The sequence below is a fragment of the Dendrobates tinctorius genome, unplaced genomic scaffold (assembly GCF_039654945.1).
Source record: "Dendrobates tinctorius isolate UK_male_01 unplaced genomic scaffold, ASM3965494v1 ptg000055l, whole genome shotgun sequence".
Lineage (NCBI taxonomy): Eukaryota > Metazoa > Chordata > Amphibia > Anura > Dendrobatidae > Dendrobates > Dendrobates tinctorius.
Genome location: NW_027361723.1, coordinates 1,906,418 through 1,927,926, shown reverse-complemented (window position 1 = coordinate 1,927,926; position 21,509 = coordinate 1,906,418). Strand labels below are relative to the sequence as shown.

At 50.8% G+C, this 21,509-nt stretch overlaps 1 protein-coding gene across 2 annotated transcripts in view; it reads left to right on the top strand.

The window, feature by feature from the left end:
• The window catches only part of ARHGAP39 (Rho GTPase activating protein 39), a 232,103-nt gene that overhangs the window by 153,868 nt on the left and 56,726 nt on the right, over positions 1 to 21,509 (top strand). Inside the window, exons 4-5 of one of the 2 annotated variants that reach the window (XM_073577261.1) lie at positions 4,565 to 5,126; positions 12,465 to 12,551. In XM_073577261.1, the coding sequence (XP_073433362.1) occupies positions 4,565 to 5,126; positions 12,465 to 12,551 (649 nt within the window). The remainder of the gene's footprint in view (positions 1 to 4,564; positions 5,127 to 12,464; positions 12,552 to 21,509) is intronic. The other variant, XM_073577262.1, reaches the window with a different exon arrangement.

Here is a 21,509-nt window from a genome sequence, read left to right as displayed (position 1 = left end):
CAAGAGTTATTGTGCAATTTGTCCTGAGTAGGCTGATACCCCATATGTGGGGGTAAACCACTGTTTTGGGCGCATGGCAGAGCTCGGAAGAGAAGGAGCACCGTTTGACTTTTTCAACACAGAATTGGATGGAATTGAGATCAGACGCCATGTTGCATTTGGAGAGCCCCTGATGTGCCCAAACAGTGGAAACCCCCAATACTAACTCCAACCCTAACCCCAACACACCCCTAACCCTAATCTCAACCCTAGCCATTACCCTAACCACAAACCTAACCCTAATGGGAAAATGGAAATAAATACATTTTTTTAATTTTATTATTTTTCCCTAACTAAGGGGGTGATAACGGGGGGGGGTTTGAATTACTATATATGGCGGTTTTTATTTTTGGCAGCTGTCATACGCTAGAAGATGCTTTATATTGTAAAAATAGTTTTTGCATCACCACATTTTGAGAGCTATAATTTTTCCATATTTTGGCCCACCGAGTCATGTGAGGTCATATTTTTTGCGGGACGAGTTGACATTTTTATTGGTGCCATTTTCGGGCACGTGACATTTTTTGATCGCTTTTTATTGCGATTTTTGTGAGGCAGAACAAAAACCAGCATTTCATGTATTGCTTTTGGGGGGTGCGTTTTCACCGTTCCGTGTGCGGTAAATTCGATAAGGCGGTTTTATTCTTCGGGTCAGTACGATTACAGCGATGCCTTATTTATATCTTTTTTTATGTTTTGGCGCTTTTATGCAATAAAAACAATTTTATAAAAAAAATTATTTTTGCATCGCTTTATTCTGTGAGCTATAACTTTTTAATTTTTTCGCTGATGATGCTGTGTGGTGGCTTGTTTTTTGCAAGACAAGATGTCGTTTTTCAGCGGTACCATGGTTATTTATATCCGTCTTTTTGATCTCGTGTTATTCCACTTTTTGCTCGGCAGTATGATGATAAAGCATTTTTTTTTGCCTTTTTTTAAGGGGTTCACTAAAGGGGTTAACTAGTGGGAGTTTTATAGGGCGGGTCGTTACGGACACGGCGATACTAAATGTGTACTTTTATTGTTTTTATTTATTTTTTACATAAATATATTTATTGGGGAATATTTTTCTTTATTTAGGAATTTTTTTAAAATCATTCTTACACTTTTTTTTTTTTTTTTGTTTAACTTTTTTACTTTGTCCCAGGGTGGGACATCACTATATACTGTCAGATCAGCGATCTGACAGGCAGTGCAGGAGGCCTCTCAGCGTCTGCTCTCAGCAGGCACTGAGAAGCCACCTCCCTGCAGGACCTGGAAGGACCCCGTGGCCATCTTGGATCAGGGGGCCTGCAGGGAGGAGGCCCTCGGAACAACGCGATCACATCGTGTTGTTCTGAGAGTCTCAGGGAAGCACGCAGGGAGCCCCTCCCTGCGTGATGCTTCCCTATGCCACTGGAAACATGATCGCAGTGTGTCAGGGGTTAATGTGCCGGGAGACACCTGTGCTAATCAGCTGACACCCGGCCATGATCAGCTGCTCTCCCCCCGTGAGCACGGCTCATTGCGTGTGACGTACGATCCCGTCCATGGCCATTAAGGCCTAGGACACATGGACGGGATAGTATGTCATATGTCAGAAAGGGGTTAATTGCACTGTGTGTGTAATACTGTAGTCTGAGCTATTCATGGAATTGTGATGTTCCCCTTTAATACCTGTGCACAGTTAGGGACAGAATTAGTTAACTAAAGGGGCTGGACTTGCAGCCTGGAGGAAAGAGGAAGCTGCTACTTCCCAGTCAGAAAGCCTGGGTACATTAGCCAGGGCAGATGTGTGTTACTGAAGGGGAACTGCCAGACTCCCGGATGGGAGAGATCTGTTGCCCGGATCAAAGATTCATGCGGACTGAAGGATTACAACATAGGTCTCCAGGACTTTGGAAGGGTCTTTGCTGAAGGGGTCTCAGGTGCCCAGATGCCAGCGATTGGATTACTGTGAACTTCGGCTGCTGCGGCTATTGTGGGTACGGCCCCAGCAAGTGTCAGGGAGAAAGTAGGAAGCCAGTGTTGACATTGTCTTTTCATCCATCCTTCATCATTGTTCAAATAAAGTTATTTTTTCCTGTTGGAGAAGAGCCGCATTCCCCGACCCTTAATTGCCTGGACTGCTGTGACCAGAGGAAGAGAAGGTAACCTGTGGGGGAAAAACTGTCAGTCTCGTCTATTCATGTACAGGGGACTGGGGGTGCTCACTGACCATTAGCTCCGTGGACTCTCTCTATGTACTGTGCCTTTAAATAACTCGCCACAACTAGAGGAGGAGGAAAAATTTGTCTAGTAGTGGTGATGTGTGGAAGGATGGATTGATGTTTCTGTAGGGGGAGACAGATGTGTCTGGAAGAGGAGTTTGTAAGGGGAAATATTAATCTGGAGGAGACCGATTTCTGGAGGAGGAGACAGTGGTGTGTAGGGGGATAAACGAATCTGGAGGAGACAGGTGTCTGGATGAGGAGATGTATGGAAGGATGGATCAATGTGTCTGTAGGGGGGAGGGAGGAGAGAGGAGTTTGTAGGGGGAAAGACTAATCTGGAGGAGGAGACAGGCGTCTGGAGAAATGGAGAAGACAGGTGTCTGGAAGAGGAAAGAGGAGTTTGTAAGGCAGTTCGCCGCAGTGTCAAAACGACGCGTGCGGATGCATCTGCATATATCCGCATGGCCTGTGTACTCAGTGTTCAAGATAGGTACACAGGCTGCATGCAGACGGAGGCGGAGCTGAACGGAGGAGGTGCAGCAGTGGGCGGAGCTGAACGGAGGAGGTGCAGCAGTGGGCGGAGCTGAACGGAGGAGGTGCAGCAGTGGGCGGAGCTGAACGGAGTAGGTGCAGCAGTGAGCGGAGCTGAACGGAGGAACTACGCAGCCCTCCGCAGCTCTGACATCCGCAAATGTGAAACCGGCCTAAGGGCTCATACTCGCTTGCGAGAGACTCGTGCAAGGCTCTTGCATGAAAACCTGGCACTGCCGCCGGCACTTGGACTGGAGCGTGCGGCTACGTGTAATTCTATGCAGCTGCACGCTCCAGTCCGGGTGCCGGCGGCAGTGCCAGGTTTTCATGCAAGAGACTCGCATGAGAATCGTGAGAGTCTCTCGCAAGTGTGTATGAGCCCTAAGGGAGACAAATGTGTCTGAAGGAGGAGAGTTTTTAGGGGGAAAGACTAATCTGGAGGAGACCGCTGTCTAGAGAAAGAAACGTGTATGGTGGAGATAGGAATTTATAGGGGAAAAGACATGTCTGGAGGAGGAGGAGGAGGCAGCAGATGTGTCTGGAGGAGGAGGCGGCAGATGTGTCTGGAGGAGGAGGCGGCAGATGTGTCTGGAGGAGGAGGCGGCAGATGTGTCTGGAGGAGGAGGCGGCAGATGTGTCTGGAGGAGGAGGCGGCAGATGTGTCAGGAGGAGGAGGAGGCAGATGTGTCGGGAGGAGGCAGATGTGTCAGGAGGAGGAGGAGGCAGATGTGTCGGGAGGAGGAGGAGGCAGATGTGTCTGGAGGAGGAGGAGGCAGATGTGTCAGGAGGAGGAGGAGGCAGATGTGTCAGGAGGAGGAGGAGGCAGATGTGTCAGGAGGAGGAGGAGGCAGATGTGTCTGGAGGAGGAGGAGGCAGATGTGTCTGGAGGAGGAGGAGGCAGATGTGTCTGGAGGAGGAGGCAGATGTGTCTGGAGGAGGAGGCGGCAGATGTGTCTGGAGGAGGAGGAGGAGGCAGATGTGTCTGGAGGGGACAAAGATTTTTTTTCGGGATGAGATGCAGCTTTATTGGTACTATTTTGACTGGTTTTAATTCCTGTATAGGATGAAGTTGACCTAAAAAAAAATTATCATTTTGATGCATTTTTGCTCGTTGTACAGGATAATTTTACATTTTGCATGATCAAATACGCTGCGGAGATACAAAAAAAATTGCTTTTTACCCAGCCAGAATTTAAAAGGGAGTGAGTTTAAACAATTCTAGATTTTTTTTTAATAAATAGCTTAATATCGCAATCCTGTGTAAAATGTGCAGGTGGGGCTTCATGTGACTACCAACTTGGCAGACACAGGGTTTCTCGGTAGCCCCCAGCTGCCATGACACCACCATTGGCATCAGTTTCTGGAGGAAAGTGGGAATCTATTGGGTCCACCCTGTCTGTGTCCGCACAGATGCCACAGGTGTGATTGACTGCAGCATCTAGGGGGTTAAATGGCAGCAATCAGGTGACAGACATGTGATCCGATGACCTGGCAGCAGGGGTGTCTCACTCATCACCTCTGTGCACTGTGATGGTGTCCCACCATGTAGCCCTTTCCACACCGTCCTCTGCACCCCCGAAACTCGCTGCCTTATCACAATTACAAATACTTGAAATGTTTTAGTTTTTTTGGTGGGGGGGGCGAGGAGCAATTACTAAAATGAGTGGCCTGCGTTTTGAAATACGGTAAGACACAAAAATAATCTGATAGGTGGAGAGCCACAGATCTGCGTTATATTTAGACGGCAGCCCCATGTAACACACACTGGTGATAAAACGAGGTCTCTGCTTCTTGTCTCGCAGTCTGAAGACCTCGGTGCCTGCGCTCAATTTGAGAACAGCCGAAACAACAGGAACATGATGCCCAGCTCCAGCTGCGTCTTCCCAACCTTCACTCTGAGGAAACCATCCTCGGAAACTGATATCGAGAACTGGGCCTCCAAACATTTCAACAAGCACACGCAGGGTCTTTTCCGACGGAAGGTGTCCATTGCCAACATGCTGGCCTGGAGCAGCGAGTCCATTAAGAAGCCAATGATCATGACCTCAGACCGCAACGTGAAAAAGGAGGCCTGCGAGATCTTCAAACTCATCCAGATGTACATGGGAGACCGCAGATCCAAAACCGACCAGCTCAGCGTGGCCTTGGAGATCGCCACCAAAGGATGGAGCATGCAAGGACTGCGGGACGAGTTGTACATCCAGCTGTGCCGGCAGACCACCGAGAACTTCCGCTATGAAAGCCTGGCCCGGGGATGGGAACTCATGACCATTTGTTTGGCTTTTTTCCCACCCACTCCCAAATTTCATTCTTACTTGGAGGGATATATATACCGACACATGGACCCTGTGAACGATACGAAAGGTAAGACCCAACGCTGACATCATCTACACACTGTAAGACTTTAGTGACTGAATTGGTGGGCTGCTTTATCAGGATCTGATGACTAAAAATAATGAAGCTCAGTTGCCAGAGCACCTGAAGTGTAGTAATCTGACCGCTGTCTCTATCCGTCTGTCTAATAAGGGCAATACAGGCACAGAATGTGCCGTAGGGCTATGTGAGATACCCAGCCATTGCATCTCTGCTTTATTTTACATTGGGCTTTTATTTACGGTTTTAAATGTGAGATTCTCAGATCACGTAGTGTGCGCTCATCTGCCACAACAAGGCTATCAATCTAGCCGTCTGCCTGTTTCCTAACTATCTCTCCGTCTCTGTCCATTTTCTTCATTGTGGTTATACTCGATCAGATGATGTTATGTCTTTGGATATTAGAACAGTGAGGTGACAAGTGCCCGACCCTCCTGACTCAGAAAGCATAATTCACTGAAACGTCATGATCGGCACAGGGTCCATCTCTAATCAATGGAGGATTTGGTTATCAGCAGGTTTTGCTGTGGTCCAACGTCAGACTTTGATAAACAGATGGTCAGGCTGTGATCGGTGGAGGGTCTGGCAGTGATGGAGGGTCAGGCTGTGATCTAGGGTCTGATTGATTGGTGATGGGTCTGGCTGTAATTCAGGGTCAGACTGCGATCAGCAGATGTTCTGACTGTGATCTTTAGAGGGTCTGGCTGTGATCCAACGTCAGGCTGTGGATCGGTGGAGGGTCTGGCTGTGATCCGGGGGCAGGCTGTGATCCAGGGTCAGATTGCGATCAGCGGATGGTCTGACTGTGATCTGTTCTGGGTCAGGCTGTGATCCAGTGTCTGGCTGTGATTGGTGGAGGGTCTGGCTGTGATCTAGGGTCTGGCTGTGATCTAGGGTCTGGCTGTGATCTAGGGTCTGGCTGTGATCTAGGGTCTGGCTGTGATCTAGGGTCTGGCTGTGATCTAGGGTCTGGCTGTGATCTAGGGTCTGGCTGTGATCTAGGGTCTGGCTGTGATCTAGGGTCTGGCTGTGATCTAGGGTCTGGCTGTGATCCATGGTCAGTCTGTGATCCAGGAAAAGGCTGATTGGTGGAGGGTCAGCCTGTGATCCAGGGTCAGACTGCGTTCAGCAGATGGTCTGACTGTGATCTATGGAGGATCTGGCTGTGAACCGGGGTCTGGCTGTGAACCAGGGTCTGACTGTGATCCAGGGGTCAGGCTGTGATCCAGGGAAAGGCTGATTGGTGGAGGGTCAGTCTGTGATCCAGGATCAGGCTGTGAGCGGTGGAGGGTCTGGCTGTAATCCAGGGTCAGACTGCGATCGGCGGATGGTCTGACTGATTTATGGAGGGTCTGGCTGTAGTCGGTGGAAGGTCTGGCTGTGATCCAGGGTCTGGCTGTAGTCGGTGGAAGGTCTGGCTGTGATCCAGGGTCTGGCTGTGAATGGTGGAGGGTCTGGCTGTGATCTATGGAGGGTCTGGCTGTGATCTATGGAGGGTCTGGCTGTGAACTAGGGTCTGGCTGTGAACTAGGGTCTGGCTGTGAACTAGGGTCTGGCTGTGAACTAGGGTCTGGCTGTGAACTAGGGTCTGGCTGTGAACTAGGGTCTGGCTGTGAACTAGGGTCTGGCTGTGAACTAGGGTCTGGCTGTGAACTAGGGTCTGGCTGTGAACTAGGGTCTGGCTGTGATCTAGGGTCTGGCTGTGATCTAGGGTCTGGCTGTGATCTAGGGTCTGGCTGTGATCTAGGGTCTGGCTGTGATCTAGGGTCTGGCTGTGATCTAGGGTCTGGCTGTGATCCATGGTCAGTCTGTAATCCAGGAAAAGGCTGATTGGTGGAGGGTCAGCCTGTGATCCAGGGTCAGACTGCGTTCAGCAGATGGTCTGACTGTGATCTATGGAGGATCTGGCTGTGAACCGGGGTCTGGCTGTGAACCAGGGTCTGACTGTGATCCAGGGGTCAGGCTGTGATCCAGGGAAAGGCTGATTGGTGGAGGGTCAGTCTGTGATCCAGGATCAGGCTGTGAGCGGTGGAGGGTCTGGCTGTAATCCAGGGTCAGACTGCGATCGGCGGATGGTCTGACTGATTTATGGAGGGTCTGGCTGTAGTCGGTGGAAGGTCTGGCTGTGATCCAGGGTCTGGCTGTAGTCGGTGGAAGGTCTGGCTGTGATCCAGGGTCTGGCTGTGAATGGTGGAGGGTCTGGCTGTGATCTATGGAGGGTCTGGCTGTGATCTATGGAGGGTCTGGCTGTGAACTAGGGTCTGGCTGTGAACTAGGGTCTGGCTGTGAACTAGGGTCTGGCTGTGAACTAGGGTCTGGCTGTGATCCAGGGTCAGGCTGTGATCCAGGGGTCAGGCTGTGATCCAGGGAAAGGCTGTGAGCGGTGGAGGGTCTGGCTGTAATCCAGGGTCAGACTGCGATCAGCGGATGGTCTGACTGATTTATGGAGGGTCTGGCTGTAGTCGGTGGAAGGTCTGGCTGTGATCAGTGGAGGGTCTGGATGTGATCCAGGGTCTGGCTGTGATCGGTGGAAGGTCTGGCTGTGATCCAGGGTCTGTCTGTCAATGGTGGAGGGTCTGGATGTGAACTAGGGTTCAGGCTGTGATCCAGGGTTCAGGCTGTGATCCAGGGTCTGGCTGTGATCGGTGGAGGGTCTGGATGTGATCATGTTTCACAGAATATATTAGCAGTCCTGTGACCACAGATGTACGTAATCATGTATGATGTCACTGCGACGGAGCGTCCACAGCACAGTCTGATGCTTATTTGCAGGAGGCCGACACCTCGAGTTTCCTTTCTGATTTGTCGATTCCACACACTGATTGGTGTCATCCAGTCTTAATCTGGATTCATTGGATGAATGGATTGTAAAAGTATACACACCCGTTATTGCTATACATGAGCCATGGTGTAAGGTGCGGAGAAGGGAAAGTGGCGCATGTTCCTGCTCAGTCTGGGACTGATGAGGTTAATACGATGTGGGAGAGAACCTTTGTTCCTGCAGATCCTTCCTGGGATGATGATTTGTGTTCAGTCTCGAACTCCTGCCTGCGCGGCATCTGGCTGCGAGCGCCACAATCTGCCCAGCTGCTGCCTCGTGGCATACTGCAGCCGCCACCGTCCTGACACGTGCGTGCGCTTTCAGTGTGAACAGATGCCTGCACGTGTTGTCGGGTGCTTGCATATTTTACAGTCATTTTGTCATTCATCACGGTATAAACACATTTCCTCCAATTGTTTTTTCCCCAAATCTGTGAAATGATTCTTATAGATTTGATGAAGATGGCCGACTCTAGCGATCAGCCGACCTCAGACCCGCGCTCACAAGGGCGGTGTTAGCAATGAAGGTTCCGCAGCCTCTGCGGTGTCCGGCATCACCAGAGACAGACCTCCACTGGTCTGATAATGATGGGCGACTGTAATTACGAGCGCTGATCGTATAATGACCTGTCCACATGGGACCGCGCGATCACAGTCCCTCTCTCCACACAGTGAGCATGTTGCTGGCAGTATACTTACATGGATAGATGCGCTGCCGATAACTATGATGTATAGGTCGTGTAAGTGAGCGCCCATCGCTGCTGTTAACCCCTTAAATGCCACTGTCAGTCACTTTCAGTGGCATTTAAACTGTGTGATCCTGTCTGTGTGCATATTTCACACACCCACCCCTCACCTCTTCTTAGATTTAAAAAAAAGAGTAAGAGTAAAAAAATAAGTTTTAAAAGTAATTTTAAAAAAAACATGATAACTCGGATCTTTGCCCCAGTTAAAAATAAATGAAAAAATGTAAATATCTGTCACCGCTGTGTCGATAAAAGTCTGAGCTTATAAAATATAAAATTGTTTAACCTGTACAAGAAATATTGAGGAAAAAAATGGAAACACTGAAAATTTTTGGGTTACGGGTACCCTACAATTGCACTGATGAAATCTACTGCTCGGCCCACAAAAAACAAGCCCTGAAATATAAAAGTTATAAATGTCAGAAAATGGCATCAACAATGTAAATTATTTTTCTTTTTAATTTAAAAAATTATGAATCTTTTTAAGCCGCTGAAAGAATAAAATAGTAACAAATCAAGGTTTGATTTTCTACACTCAAGTCGAGGGCGCACAGCCGTAAGATGGGAACGTCTCATTGCTACTTGCACATCGCTGGTGCAATTCCCAGAAGTCACCTGCGTTCCTCCCCATGCTGTTACCACCAGCCAACGGTACCCTGAACATACATAGGATTGTGCGCCCTCTGTCTCCACATATCTGCTCACATTTACCTCCCCCTTCCTTATCTTGCAGATTACATCATCGTATAGCTAGTTACTGTGTACATACGGTCCTTCTGTTTCCTCTGGTCCTTCTGTTTCCTCTGGTCCTTCTGTTTCCTCTGGTCCTTCTGTTTCCTCTGGTCCTTCTGTTTCCTCTGGTCCTTCTGTTGCCTCCGGTCCTTCTGTTGCCTCCGGTCCTTCTGTTGCCTCCGGTCCTTCTGTTGCCTCCGGTCCTTCTGTTGCCTCCGGTCCTTCTGTTGCCTCCGGTCCTTCTGTTGCCTCCGGTCCTTCTGTTGCCTCCGGTCCTTCTGTTGCCTCCGGTCCTTCTGTTGCCTCCGGTCCTTCTGTTGCCTCCGGTCCTTCTGTTGCCTCCGGTCCTTCTGTTGCCTCCGGTCCTTCAGGGTATGTGCACACAGAGTTTTTTTGATCTGCGGATTTGCCTGCGGTTTTGCCCTGCGGTTTCACACCTCATAATGGATGAGGTGTGAAACCGCAGCGGTTCTGCACAAAAGAATTGACATGCTGCAGATTGTAAACCTCAGCAAAGCCACGTGGAAAAATCTGCAGCATGTGCACAGCGTTTTTTTTTTACATAGGAAATAAAAGTACTGTACAAGGCAGCAAAATCCGCTGCGGACCCCCACAGCCAAAACCGCTGCGGATCCGCAGCGTGTGCACATACCCTCAGTTGTCTCTGGTCCTTCAGTTGTCTCTGGTCCTTCAGTTGTCTCTGGTCCTTCAGTTGTCTCTGGTCCTTCACTTGCCTCTGGTCCTTCACTTGCCTCTGGTCCTTCACTTGCCTCTGGTCCTTCACTTGCCTCTGGTCCTTCACTTGCCTCTGGTCCTTCACTTGCCTCTGGTCCTTCTCTTGCCTCTGGTCCTTCAGTTGCCTCTGGTCCTTCAGTTGCCTCTGGTCCTTCAGTTGCCTCTGGTCCTTCCGTTGCCTCTGGTCCTTCCGTTGCCTCTGGTCCTTCCGTTGCCTCTGGTCCTTCCGTTGCCTCTGGTCCTTCCGTTGCCTCTGGCCCTTCCGTTGCCTCTGGCCCTTCCGTTGCCTCTGGCCCTTTCTTTGCTTTTTATTTTATTTTTTTTTATTTTTTTTTTACCTCCGTTCCTTCTGGTTCTTTTTTTTTTTATAAACCAAACAGAACAAGGGAGCATATAGCCATAAAAATCACATAGCTTTATTGAAATACATACCAAAAAAGACATAGACAATCATTAAAAAGAGAGAGATATCCAATAAGATACCAAAAAGTGCATATGCATAGCAACCATGTATTATTGTGCATAACGCTACACCAAGTGGTACATTCATGAATGTCCAAGAAGATATACTCAAGAAGTAATGGTATAGTACCATCAATATTCAAAAATATAAGATACCAATGAAAATGTGACATACATGATATGTATACTGCATACCGCGGATATATACGTCATGGAAGTGAAATTACTCTGCAAGCTATATAAATGTTAGGGTTAAATGCCTAATATGCGGCTAAGTACCCATCAAACAAGCATAAATATAAAAGTGTAATAAGCCCCATAGTCCAAAATGTAAGCAAAAGTTGCCTCATGGGGTATATCTTCTTGGACATTCATGAATGTACCCCTTGGTGTAGCGTTATGCATAATAATACATGGTTGCTATGCATATGCACTTTTTGGTATCTTATTGGATATCTATCTCTTTTTAATGATTGTCTATGTCTTTTTTGGTATGTATTTCAATAAAGCTATGTGATTTTTATGGCTATATGCTTATTGGGAAGTGCCCTTATTTAGGCCAAACTTTTTAAATGGTTCTTTTTTTTGTCTCCGGTCCTTCCGTTGCCTCCTGTCCCTTTTCTGCCTTTAGTCCTTTTTTCTTTTTTTTCTTTTTTACCTCTGGTCCTTTTTCTTTTTTACCTACAGTCTTTTTTTTGCCTCTTGTCGTTTTTTTAGCCTCTGGTCCTTCTGTTGCTTCCGATCCTTCTGTTGCATCTGGTTCCTGGGTTGCCTCCAGTCCATTTTTTTTTTTTTTTTTTTTTTTTTTACTTCTGGTTCTTTTTCTGTCTCTGGTCTTTCTGTTGCCTCTGTCCTTCTCTTGCCACTTGCCCTCCCGTTTCCTCTAGTCCTTCCGTTGCCTCTGGTCCCACGGTCATAATGGCATAATTTTACGTGATCAGTGCTCTATTAAATGTCCTGTTATATCGGGGCCAGTGCAGACTGTATGTGGATGCATGATGGTGAATACTTGGCTTCGGCCTTCCCCAATTACAGAGGAAGATGAGTTGCTGACAAGGGCTGCGGGAAATGTGCGATCAGTTGATGATGGAGCGCTTTGTATATTGCCCCATCGCTGCCATCTATCCGTGCCCTGATGATCGGGAGTAAGCGTTCTTCTGAATGCTCACTAGGTCATTGTTGGACCTAGACAAGTTATCCTTTATCTGTAGGATTGATGAGGTCACCCGACCGCCGGTACCCCGAATGATCCCGAGGACATGGCTCTGCAGTGGTGGTCTCTCGCATGGAGTGCAGGTGCACTTGCTTGATCTCTGCAAAGACCCCCTCCTGGGATCTTGTAGATCCCCAGAGTTAGGAACCCCAGCAATGAGTGCGTCATCACTGCTGGATGGGGGTAAATTTACTAACTTGGTACAAATCTTTTATTTCTGCTGTTACGCCACAATGTGGCCGCCATTGCCCTCCTCACAGCTTAGTCTTTAGCAGCAGCGCTTGGTCTAAAGACGACATTTCCCACAATGCGCCACATCAGATCGGTACAGATTGCAGCACTTGTGAGCAGTTTTCACGACTTTGCTGGATTCCTGTTAGCTCTCAGGTTCACACCTGACATCTCTAGTGTGGTGGGTGATGTAGTGTCCCCTGTGTCAAACCTCTGGGGTGGATGCACCACCTCTCGGCGGGATCGCTCACAGTTCCCGCTTCCATCTCCATGTGATGTGCACGGAGTCGGCGGTGCGTTAATATGGGGGCTTTGCTCGGGGTCTCCTGTCTCTGCCATGTTTGTCTCCACCTTTGTGCCGTTGTGTTCATCATTCTGTTTGTTCCCCAGTGAATCATCACATAAGAGAACTTCTGGAGAGAAGGAAGAAAGCCAAAGTGAGAAAGAAACCCAAGTCTTCCCTGGAGGAGTGCGATGGTAGGGCGGAGAGCTGTCTGTAGTGGCTGCACCCTCTAGATTAACCCCTCCAGCTTTATGTGTCTCTTCTGTATCACCCTGAACTAGAGACCTGTCCTTAATGCAATCTACATGACCAGACGCCATGAAGTATCCCCCCGATGGGGCAGAGCGCTCCTCACCGCCCCGTTTCGTACATCCGCTGCTCCAGTCTGGCGGGGTCACGAATATTAGTTAGGTTCATCCTCTCAATTACCATTTTGTGCACAATGTGCACTGTTTCAGATGAGAGCATGAATATATGTGGCGTAGAGAGACCACCAGCCTGACCGCACCTGCAACTGGTGACAAAACCGCTGCGGTGGGAAAGCATGGTGTCCGTTCTGGCATTTCTACACCATGCCGCAGGGAAAGCCATCTGGATCGCCCGGCACAAGCTTCTGGTCTGGTGCTAGGAAAGAAAAAATTCTTATTTGTGGGAGACTTGCTCACTGCTGTCACCTCCGTGGGTCCAGGCCGCTCCCGTGGTTTGTGCCGTCCCGATATTACAGCACCGCTGAAGCTCATGATTGGCTGCAGCGCCCGATTGCTGCAGCCAATCATGAGCTGTAACATAAGGTTTGCACAGGCATTACTTCTACTTTGGTTCTTTAATACCAGACAACCCCCTTAGTGTTTAGGGCCAGTAGGAGACCCCTTTAGTACGGGCAATTAGAAGTTGCTCACGCTGATGCTCAGAGCACTCTAGATGAGGGGTCTTGTAAATATGGAGTCCACACCCGGGGACAAAGGAGATATTGTAGTGTCTTCTGGTCAGTGACTGTTTTCTACTAATCCACATCTAACCCATCCTGTACCGCTGTCCTCCTTATCCTCACCGCCCGTCTGTCCATATAATCACACCGCCTAACACTGCTGCAGAAACGTATATTGTCACCACACGTGGACGTCATGTGCGGATGATCGTGTTCCCTGAGCACAGCGGCCTCCGGAGCACAGGTACGTAGCTGCGGTCATGTGCAATCTGCGCCCATCCTCCGCATGTGAACAGCGTCCTCTCTCTTCAGGCCTGGACTCCACTGTGAAGTTTGGGACATTTCTTGCAACTTGCAACACTGGTGTGGAAGTTAAGAATGTTTGCATGTAGCAAGAGCCGGCGTCAGGACCTGGCAAACCTGGGCAAATGCCTCTCTTGTCGTGGCCATTTCTATGCATGTCAAGCTGGGGGGGGGGGGGGGGGGATAGAGACAGGACCCCCATGGGCTCCGGACCTGCACAGTCAGTGCGCCCGCCCTTTTCCCAATCACTGGTAAATTTTGCTTTAAGTTTTGTGACCCATTAGATTTGCACAATTGCCCCCAACAGATTCGAGGAGTGGTAGTGGTGTCAGAGGATGGGGCAGTGGAAATGCAGCCAGTCGGCGTCTTGCTGGCTGCACCGTCCGGACTCCACCTAGGGCTCAACGGGGATTTACACTAATGTGGGATAGGTGAAGTAAGCAAGAAAGGAGGGTCCGGGCTAAGACCCCCAGTGATGTGATATAGAGAAAGGTGAGTGGTCAGCCGATTGATGGGAACGTAAGACAATGAGAAAGCCAAACGAGCACGTGCCCTCATTACCGGAGTGTGTTAATAATGAGCTGCCCTGACCAATACAGCCACGGCGCCCCCCTACATGATGCCAGCCATGGCGCCCCCCTACATGATGCCAGCCATGGCGCCCCCCTACATGATGCCAGCCATGGCGCCCCCCTACATGATGCCAGCCATGGCGCCCCCCTACATGATGCCAGCCATGGCGCCCCCCTGCATGATGCCAGCCATGGCGCCCCCCTACATGATGCCAGCCATGGCGCCCCCCTACATGATGCCAGCCATGGCGCCCCCCTACATGATGCCAGCCATGGCGCCCCCCTACATGATGCCAGCCACATGATGCCAGCCATGGCGCCCCCCTACATGATGCCAGCCACGGCACCCCCCTACATGCCAGCCACGGCGCCCCCCCCTACATGATGCCAGCCACGGCGCCCCCCCTACATGATGCCTGCCACGGCGCCCCCCTACATGATGCCTGCCACGGCGCCCCCTACATGTGCCAGCCACGGTGCCCCCTACGTGTGCCAGCCACGGTTCCCCTACGTGTGCCAGTCACGGCGCCCCCTACGTGTGCCAGCCACAACGCCCCCTACATGATGCCAGCCACTGCACCCACCCTCTTCATGGTGCCAGCCACGGCGCCCCCTACATGGTGCCAGCCACGGCGCCCCCCCCCCTACATGATGCCAGCCACGGCGCCCCCCCCCTACATGATGCCAGCCACGGCGCCCCCCCTACATGATGCCAGCCACGGCGCCCCCCCCCCACATGATGCCAGCCACGGCGCCCCCCCCTACATGTGCCAGCCACGGCGCCCCCTACATGTGCCAGCCACGGCGCCCCCTACATGTGCCAGCCACGGCGCCCCCTACATGTGCCAGCCACGGCTCCCCTACGTGTGCCAGTCACGGCGCCCCCTACGTGTGCCAGTCACGGCGCCCCCTACATGTGCCAGCCACGGCTCCCCTACGTGTGCCAGTCACGGCGCCCCCTACGTGTGCCAGTCACGGCGCCCCCTACGTGTGCCAGTCACGGCGCCCCCTACGTGTGCCAGTCACGGCGCCCCCTACGTGTGCCAGTCACGGCGCCCCCTACGTGATGCCAGCCATGGCGCCCCCTACATGATGCCAGCCACGGCGCCCCCTACATGATGCCAGCCACTGCACCCACCCTCTTTATGGTGCCAGCCACGGCGCCCCCCTACATGGTGCCAGCCACGGCGCCCCCCTACATGGTGCCAGCCACGGCGCCCCCTACATGGTGCCAGCCACGGCGCCCCCCTACATGGTGCCAGCCACGGCGCCCCCACATGTGCCTCCCACTGCCTCAATACAGCCTCAGTGCCCCCCACTGCCCCAATACAGCTTTAGTGCCCCTAAATGTGCTCCCCACTGCCCCAATACAGCCACATCGCCCCCTGCATGTTGGCCTCTTTATACATTTGGTTCTCCGTTCACATTGGTGGAGGAGGAGGGCAGGATGTCAGTATGTTGTGGGGTACACAGTGGACATATGGGGTCCAGAAAGCATCATAGCCAAATCTCACTGACCCCCTTCTGAATCTGCGGGCCTGACTGCTGATTCCGGAGCAGGATCACTTGGGTAGGGCCTCGGGAATATACTGTCCTGTCACACAGGTCTCTCTCCTCTATCCCCCCGGCAGCTGTCAGGGAGACACGTGTGTCTGTGTACGAGGGGCTGGAGTCTCGCGTGTCCTGCTGTGTGATCAGCGAAGCTTCATGAGCAAGAGAATGGCGAAACATGGTGCTGAAGAATAGTGCAAGGGATGTCCACCATGTGCGGAGACTATCATTCTGCAGCACAATAAGCCGTGACGTTCGCTCCACGTGTAGCGTTCAGTGGTCTCCGCATGCCGCTATGTAGAAGGACTTCCTTACAGCACCATTGATGAATGGGCCTCGGTGACACCCAGAATTATCACCACGAAAACTACTGCATCAGCTACCGGATCTAAAGGTCGGGGCAGATTACGCACAGAACCTGCATATTCATGGTCATGTTAGGGGAGGACAACTGCTTTGTAACTAGAAACAAACCATCTGTGATTGTCAGGGATGACGGTGTGTGGCCACAACTCCCCCCTGCCAGGGCAAATCTTACATAGTGATGAAAGTGTAGCTGCCCTTGTACACGCGAACTATACAAAGTCACAAGTCAAATTGCTTTTGGTGCACATACCTCTTTATTATATTAATATCTGTCAGCACTATAGGAGCTGGCACGTCCTTGCTCTCACTTCTCAGCATGAATTATGCCTGCCCTCGCTACTTACATGCCCTTCATCACTGAAAATTCGCCTTTATTATGACAGTATGATGTGTAACAGAAGAGCGGGAAAGAGCAGAGAAACACCCGCCACCACTTACTGTAGAGAGGAAAAGACTCGCCACCACTTACTGTAGAGAGGAAAAGACCCGCCACCCCTTACTGTAGAGAGGAAAAGACTCGCCACCACTTACTGTAGAGAGGAAAAGACCCGCCACCCCTTACTGTAGAGAGGAAAAGACTCGCCACCCCTTACTGTAGAGAGGAAAAGACTCGCCACCACTTACTGTAGAGAGGAAAAGACTCGCCACCACTTACTGTAGAGAGGAAAAGACTCGCCACCACTTACTGTAGAGAGGAAAAGACTCGCCACCACTTACTGTAGAGAGGAAAAGACTCGCCACCACTTACTGTAGAGAGGAAAAGACCCGCCACCCCTTACTGTAGAGAGGAAAAGACTCGCCACCCCTTACTGTAGAGAGGAAAAGACTCGCCACCCCTTACTGTAGAGAGGAAAAGACCCGCCACCGCTTACTGTAGAGAGGAAAAGACTCGCCACCCCTTACTGTAGAGAGGAAAAGACCCGCCACCACTTACTGTAGAGAGGAAAAGACTCGTCACCACTTACTGTAGAGAGGAAAAGACTCGTCACCCCTTACTGTAGAGAGGAAAAGACTCGCCACCACTTACTGTAGAGAGGAAAAGACTCGCCACCCCTTACTGTAGAGAGGAAAAGACTCGCCATCACTTACTGTAGAGAGGAAAAGACCCGCCACCGCTTACTGTAGAGAGGAAAAGACTCGCCACCCCTTACTGTAGAGAGGAAAAGACTCGCCACCCCTTACTGTAGAGAGGAAAAGACTCGCCACCCCTTACTGTAGAGAGGAAAAGACTCGCCACCACTTACTGTAGAGAGGAAAAGACTCGCCACCGCTTACTGTAGAGAGGAAAAGACTCGCCACCCCTTACTGTAGAGAGGAAAAGACTCGCCACCCCTTACTGTAGAGAGGAAAAGACTCGCCACCGCTTACTGTAGAGAGGAAAAGACCCGCCACCGCTTACTGTAGAGAGGAAAAGACTCGCCACCCCTTACTGTAGAGAGGAAAAGACTCGCCACCGCTTACTGTAGAGAGGAAAAGACCCGCCACCGCTTACTGTAGAGAGGAAAAGACTCGCCACCGCTTACTGTAGAGAGGAAAAGACTCGCCACCCCTTACTGTAGAGAGGAAAAGACCCGCCACCCCTTACTGCAGAGAGGAAAAGACCCGCCACCCCTTACTGTAGAGAGGAAAAGACTCGCCACCGCTTACTGTAGAGAGGAAAAGACTCGCCACCCCTTACTGTAGAGAGGAAAAGACCCGCCACCCCTTACTGCAGAGAGGAAAAGACCCGCCATCCCTTACTGTAGAGAGGAAAAGACTCGCCACCGCTTACTGTAGAGAGGAAAAGACTCGCCACCGCTTACTGTAGAGAGGAAAAGACTCGCCACCCCTTACTGTAGAGAGGAAAAGACCCGCCACCCCTTACTGTAGAGAGGAAAAGACCCGCCACCCCTTACTGTAGAGAGGAAAAGACTCGCCACCCCTTACTGTAGAGAGGAAAAGACTCGCCACCCCTTACTGCAGAGAGGAAAAGACCCGCCACCCCTTACTGTAGAGAGGAAAAGACTCGCCACCGCTTACTGTAGAGAGGAAAAGACTCGCCACCCCTTACTGTAGAGAGGAAAAGACTCGCCACCCCTTACTGTAGAGAGGAAAAGACTCGCCACCACTTACTGTAGAGCGGAAAAGACTCGCCACCACTTACTGTAGAGAGGAAAAGACTCGCCACCACTTACTGTAGAGAGGAAAAGACTCGCCACCGCTTACTGTAGAGAGGAAAAGACTCGCCACCGCTTACTGTAGAGAGGAAAAGACCCGCCACCGCTTACTGTAGAGAGGAAAAGACTCGTCACCGCTTACTGTAGAGAGGAAAAGACTCGTCACCGCTTACTGTAGAGAGGAAAAGACTCGCCACCCCTTACTGCAGAGAGGAAAAGACTCGCCACCGCTTACTGTAGAGAGGAAAAGACCCGCCACCGCTTACTGTAGAGAGGAAAAGACTCGTCACCGCTTACTGTAGAGAGGAAAAGACTCGCCACCCCTTACTGCAGAGAGGAAAAGACTCGCCACCCCTTACTGTAGAGAGGAAAAGACTCGCCACCGCTTACTGTAGAGAGGAAAAGACTCGCCACCGCTTACTGTAGAGAGGAAAAGACCCGCCACCGCTTACTGTAGAGAGGAAAAGACTCGTCACCGCTTACTGTAGAGAGGAAAAGACTCGCCACCCCTTACTGCAGAGAGGAAAAGACTCGCCACCCCTTACTGTAGAGAGGAAAAGACTCGCCACCACTTACAGTAGAGAGGAAAAGACTTGCCACCCCTTACTGTAGAGAGGAAAAGACCCGCCACCCCTTACTGTAGAGAGGAAAAGACTCGCCACCACTTACTGTAGAGAGGAAAAGACCCGCCACCCCTTACTGTAGAGAGGAAAAGACTCGCCACCCCTTACTGTAGAGAGGAAAAGACTCGCCACCACTTACTGTAGAGAGGAAAAGACTCGTCACCACTTACTGCAGAGAGGAAAAGACCCGCCACCCCTTACTGTAGAGAGGAAAAGACTCGCCACCCCTTACTGTAGAGAGGAAAAGACTCGCCACCACTTACTGTAGAGAGGAAAAGACTCGCCACCGCTTACTGTAGAGAGGAAAAGACCCGCCACCCCTTACTGTAGAGAGGAAAAGACTCGCCACCACTTACTGTAGAGAGGAAAAGACCCGCCACCCCTTACTGTAGAGAGGAAAAGACTCGCCACCCCTTACTGCAGAGAGGAAAAGACCCGCCACCCCTTACTGTAGAGAGGAAAAGACTCGCCACCGCTTACTGTAGAGAGGAAAAGACTCGCCACCCCTTACTGCAGAGAGGAAAAGACCCGCCACCCCTTACTGTAGAGAGGAAAAGACTCGCCACCGCTTACTGTAGAGAGGAAAAGACTCGCCACCGCTTACTGTAGAGAGGAAAAGACTCGCCACCCCTTACTGCAGAGAGGAAAAGACCCGCCACCCCTTACTGTAGAGAGGAAAAGACTCGCCACCCCTTACTGTAGAGAGGAAAAGACTCGCCACCGCTTACTGTAGAGAGGAAAAGACTCGCCACCCCTTACTGTAGAGAGGAAAAGACTCGCCACCCCTTACTGTAGAGAGGAAAAGACTCGCCACCCCTTACTGTAGAGAGGAAAAGACCCGCCACCCCTTACTGTAGAGAGGAAAAGACTCGTCACCACTTACTGTAGAGAGGAAAAGACTCGCCACCACTTACTGTAGAGAGGAAAAGACTCGTCACCACTTACTGTAGAGAGGAAAAGACTCGTCACCACTTACTGTAGAGAGGAAAAGACTCGCCACCCCTTACTGTAGAGAGGAAAAGACTCGCCACCCCTTACTGTAGAGAGGAAAAGACCCGCCACCCCTTACTGTAGAGAGGAAAAGACTCGCCACCCCTTACTGTAGAGAGGAAAAAACTCGCCACCGCTTACTGTAGAGAGGAAAAGACTCGCCACCCCTTACTGTAGAGAGGAAAAGACTCGCCACCCCTTACTGTAGAGAGGAAAAGACTCGCCACCCCTTACTGTAGAGAGGAAAAGACCCGCCACCCCTTACTGTAGAGAGGAAAAGACTCGTCACCACTTACTGTAGAGAGGAAAAGACTCGCCACCACTTACTGTAGAGAGGAAAAGACTCGTCACCACTTACTGTAGAGAGGAAAAGACTCGTCACCACTTACTGTAGAGAGGAAAAGACTCGCCACCCCTTACTGTAGAGAGGAAAAGACTCGCCACCCCTTACTGTAGAGAGGAAAAGACCCGCCACCCCTTACTGTAGAGAGGAAAAGACCCGCCACCCCTTACTGTAGAGAGGAAAAGACTCGTCACCACTTACTGTAGAGAGGAAAAGACTCGCCACCACTTACTGTAGAGAGGAAAAGACCCGCCACCACTTACTGTAGAGAGGAAAAGACTCGCCACCACTTACTGTAGAGAGGAAAAGACTCGTCACCACTTACTGTAGAGAGGAAAAGACTCGCCACCACTTACTGTAGAGAGGAAAAGACTCGTCACCGCTTACTGTAGAGAGGAAAAGACTCGCCACCCCTTACTGTAGAGAGGAAAAGACTCGCCACCACTTACTGTAGAGAGGAAAAGACTCGCCACCACTTACTGTAGAGAGGAAAAGACTCGTCACCACTTACTGTAGAGAGGAAAAGACTCGTCACCACTTACTGTAGAGAGGAAAAGACTCGCCACCCCTTACTGTAGAGAGGAAAAGACTCGTCACCACTTACTGTAGAGAGGAAAAGACTCGCCACCCCTTACTGTAGAGAGGAAAAGACTCGCCATCGCTTACTGTAGAGAGGAAAAGACTCGCCACCGCTTACTGTAGAGAGGAAAAGACTCGCCACCCCTTACTGTAGAGAGGAAAAGACTCGCCATCGCTTACTGTAGAGAGGAAAAGACCCGCCACCCCTTACTGTAGAGAGGAAAAGACTCGTCACCACTTACTGTAGAGAGGAAAAGACTCGCCACCACTTACTGTAGAGAGGAAAAGACTCGTCACCACTTACTGTAGAGAGGAAAAGACTCGCCACCACTTACTGTAGAGAGGAAAAGACTCGTCACCACTTACTGTAGAGAGGAAAAGACTCGCCACCCCTTACTGTAGAGAGGAAAAGACTCGTCACCACTTACTGTAGAGAGGAAAAGACTCGTCACCACTTACTGTAGAGAGGAAAAGACCCGCCACCGCTTACTGTAGAGAGGAAAAGACTCGCCACCCCTTACTGTAGAGAGGAAAAGACCCGCCACCCCTTACTGTAGAGAGGAAAAGACTCGCCACCCCTTACTGTAGAGAGGAAAAGACTCGCCACCACTTACTGTAGAGAGGAAAAGACTCGCCACCCCTTACTGTAGAGAGGAAAAGACTCGCCACCCCTTACTGTAGAGAGGAAAAGACTCGTCACCACTTACTGTAGAGAGGAAAAGACTCGTCACCACTTACTGT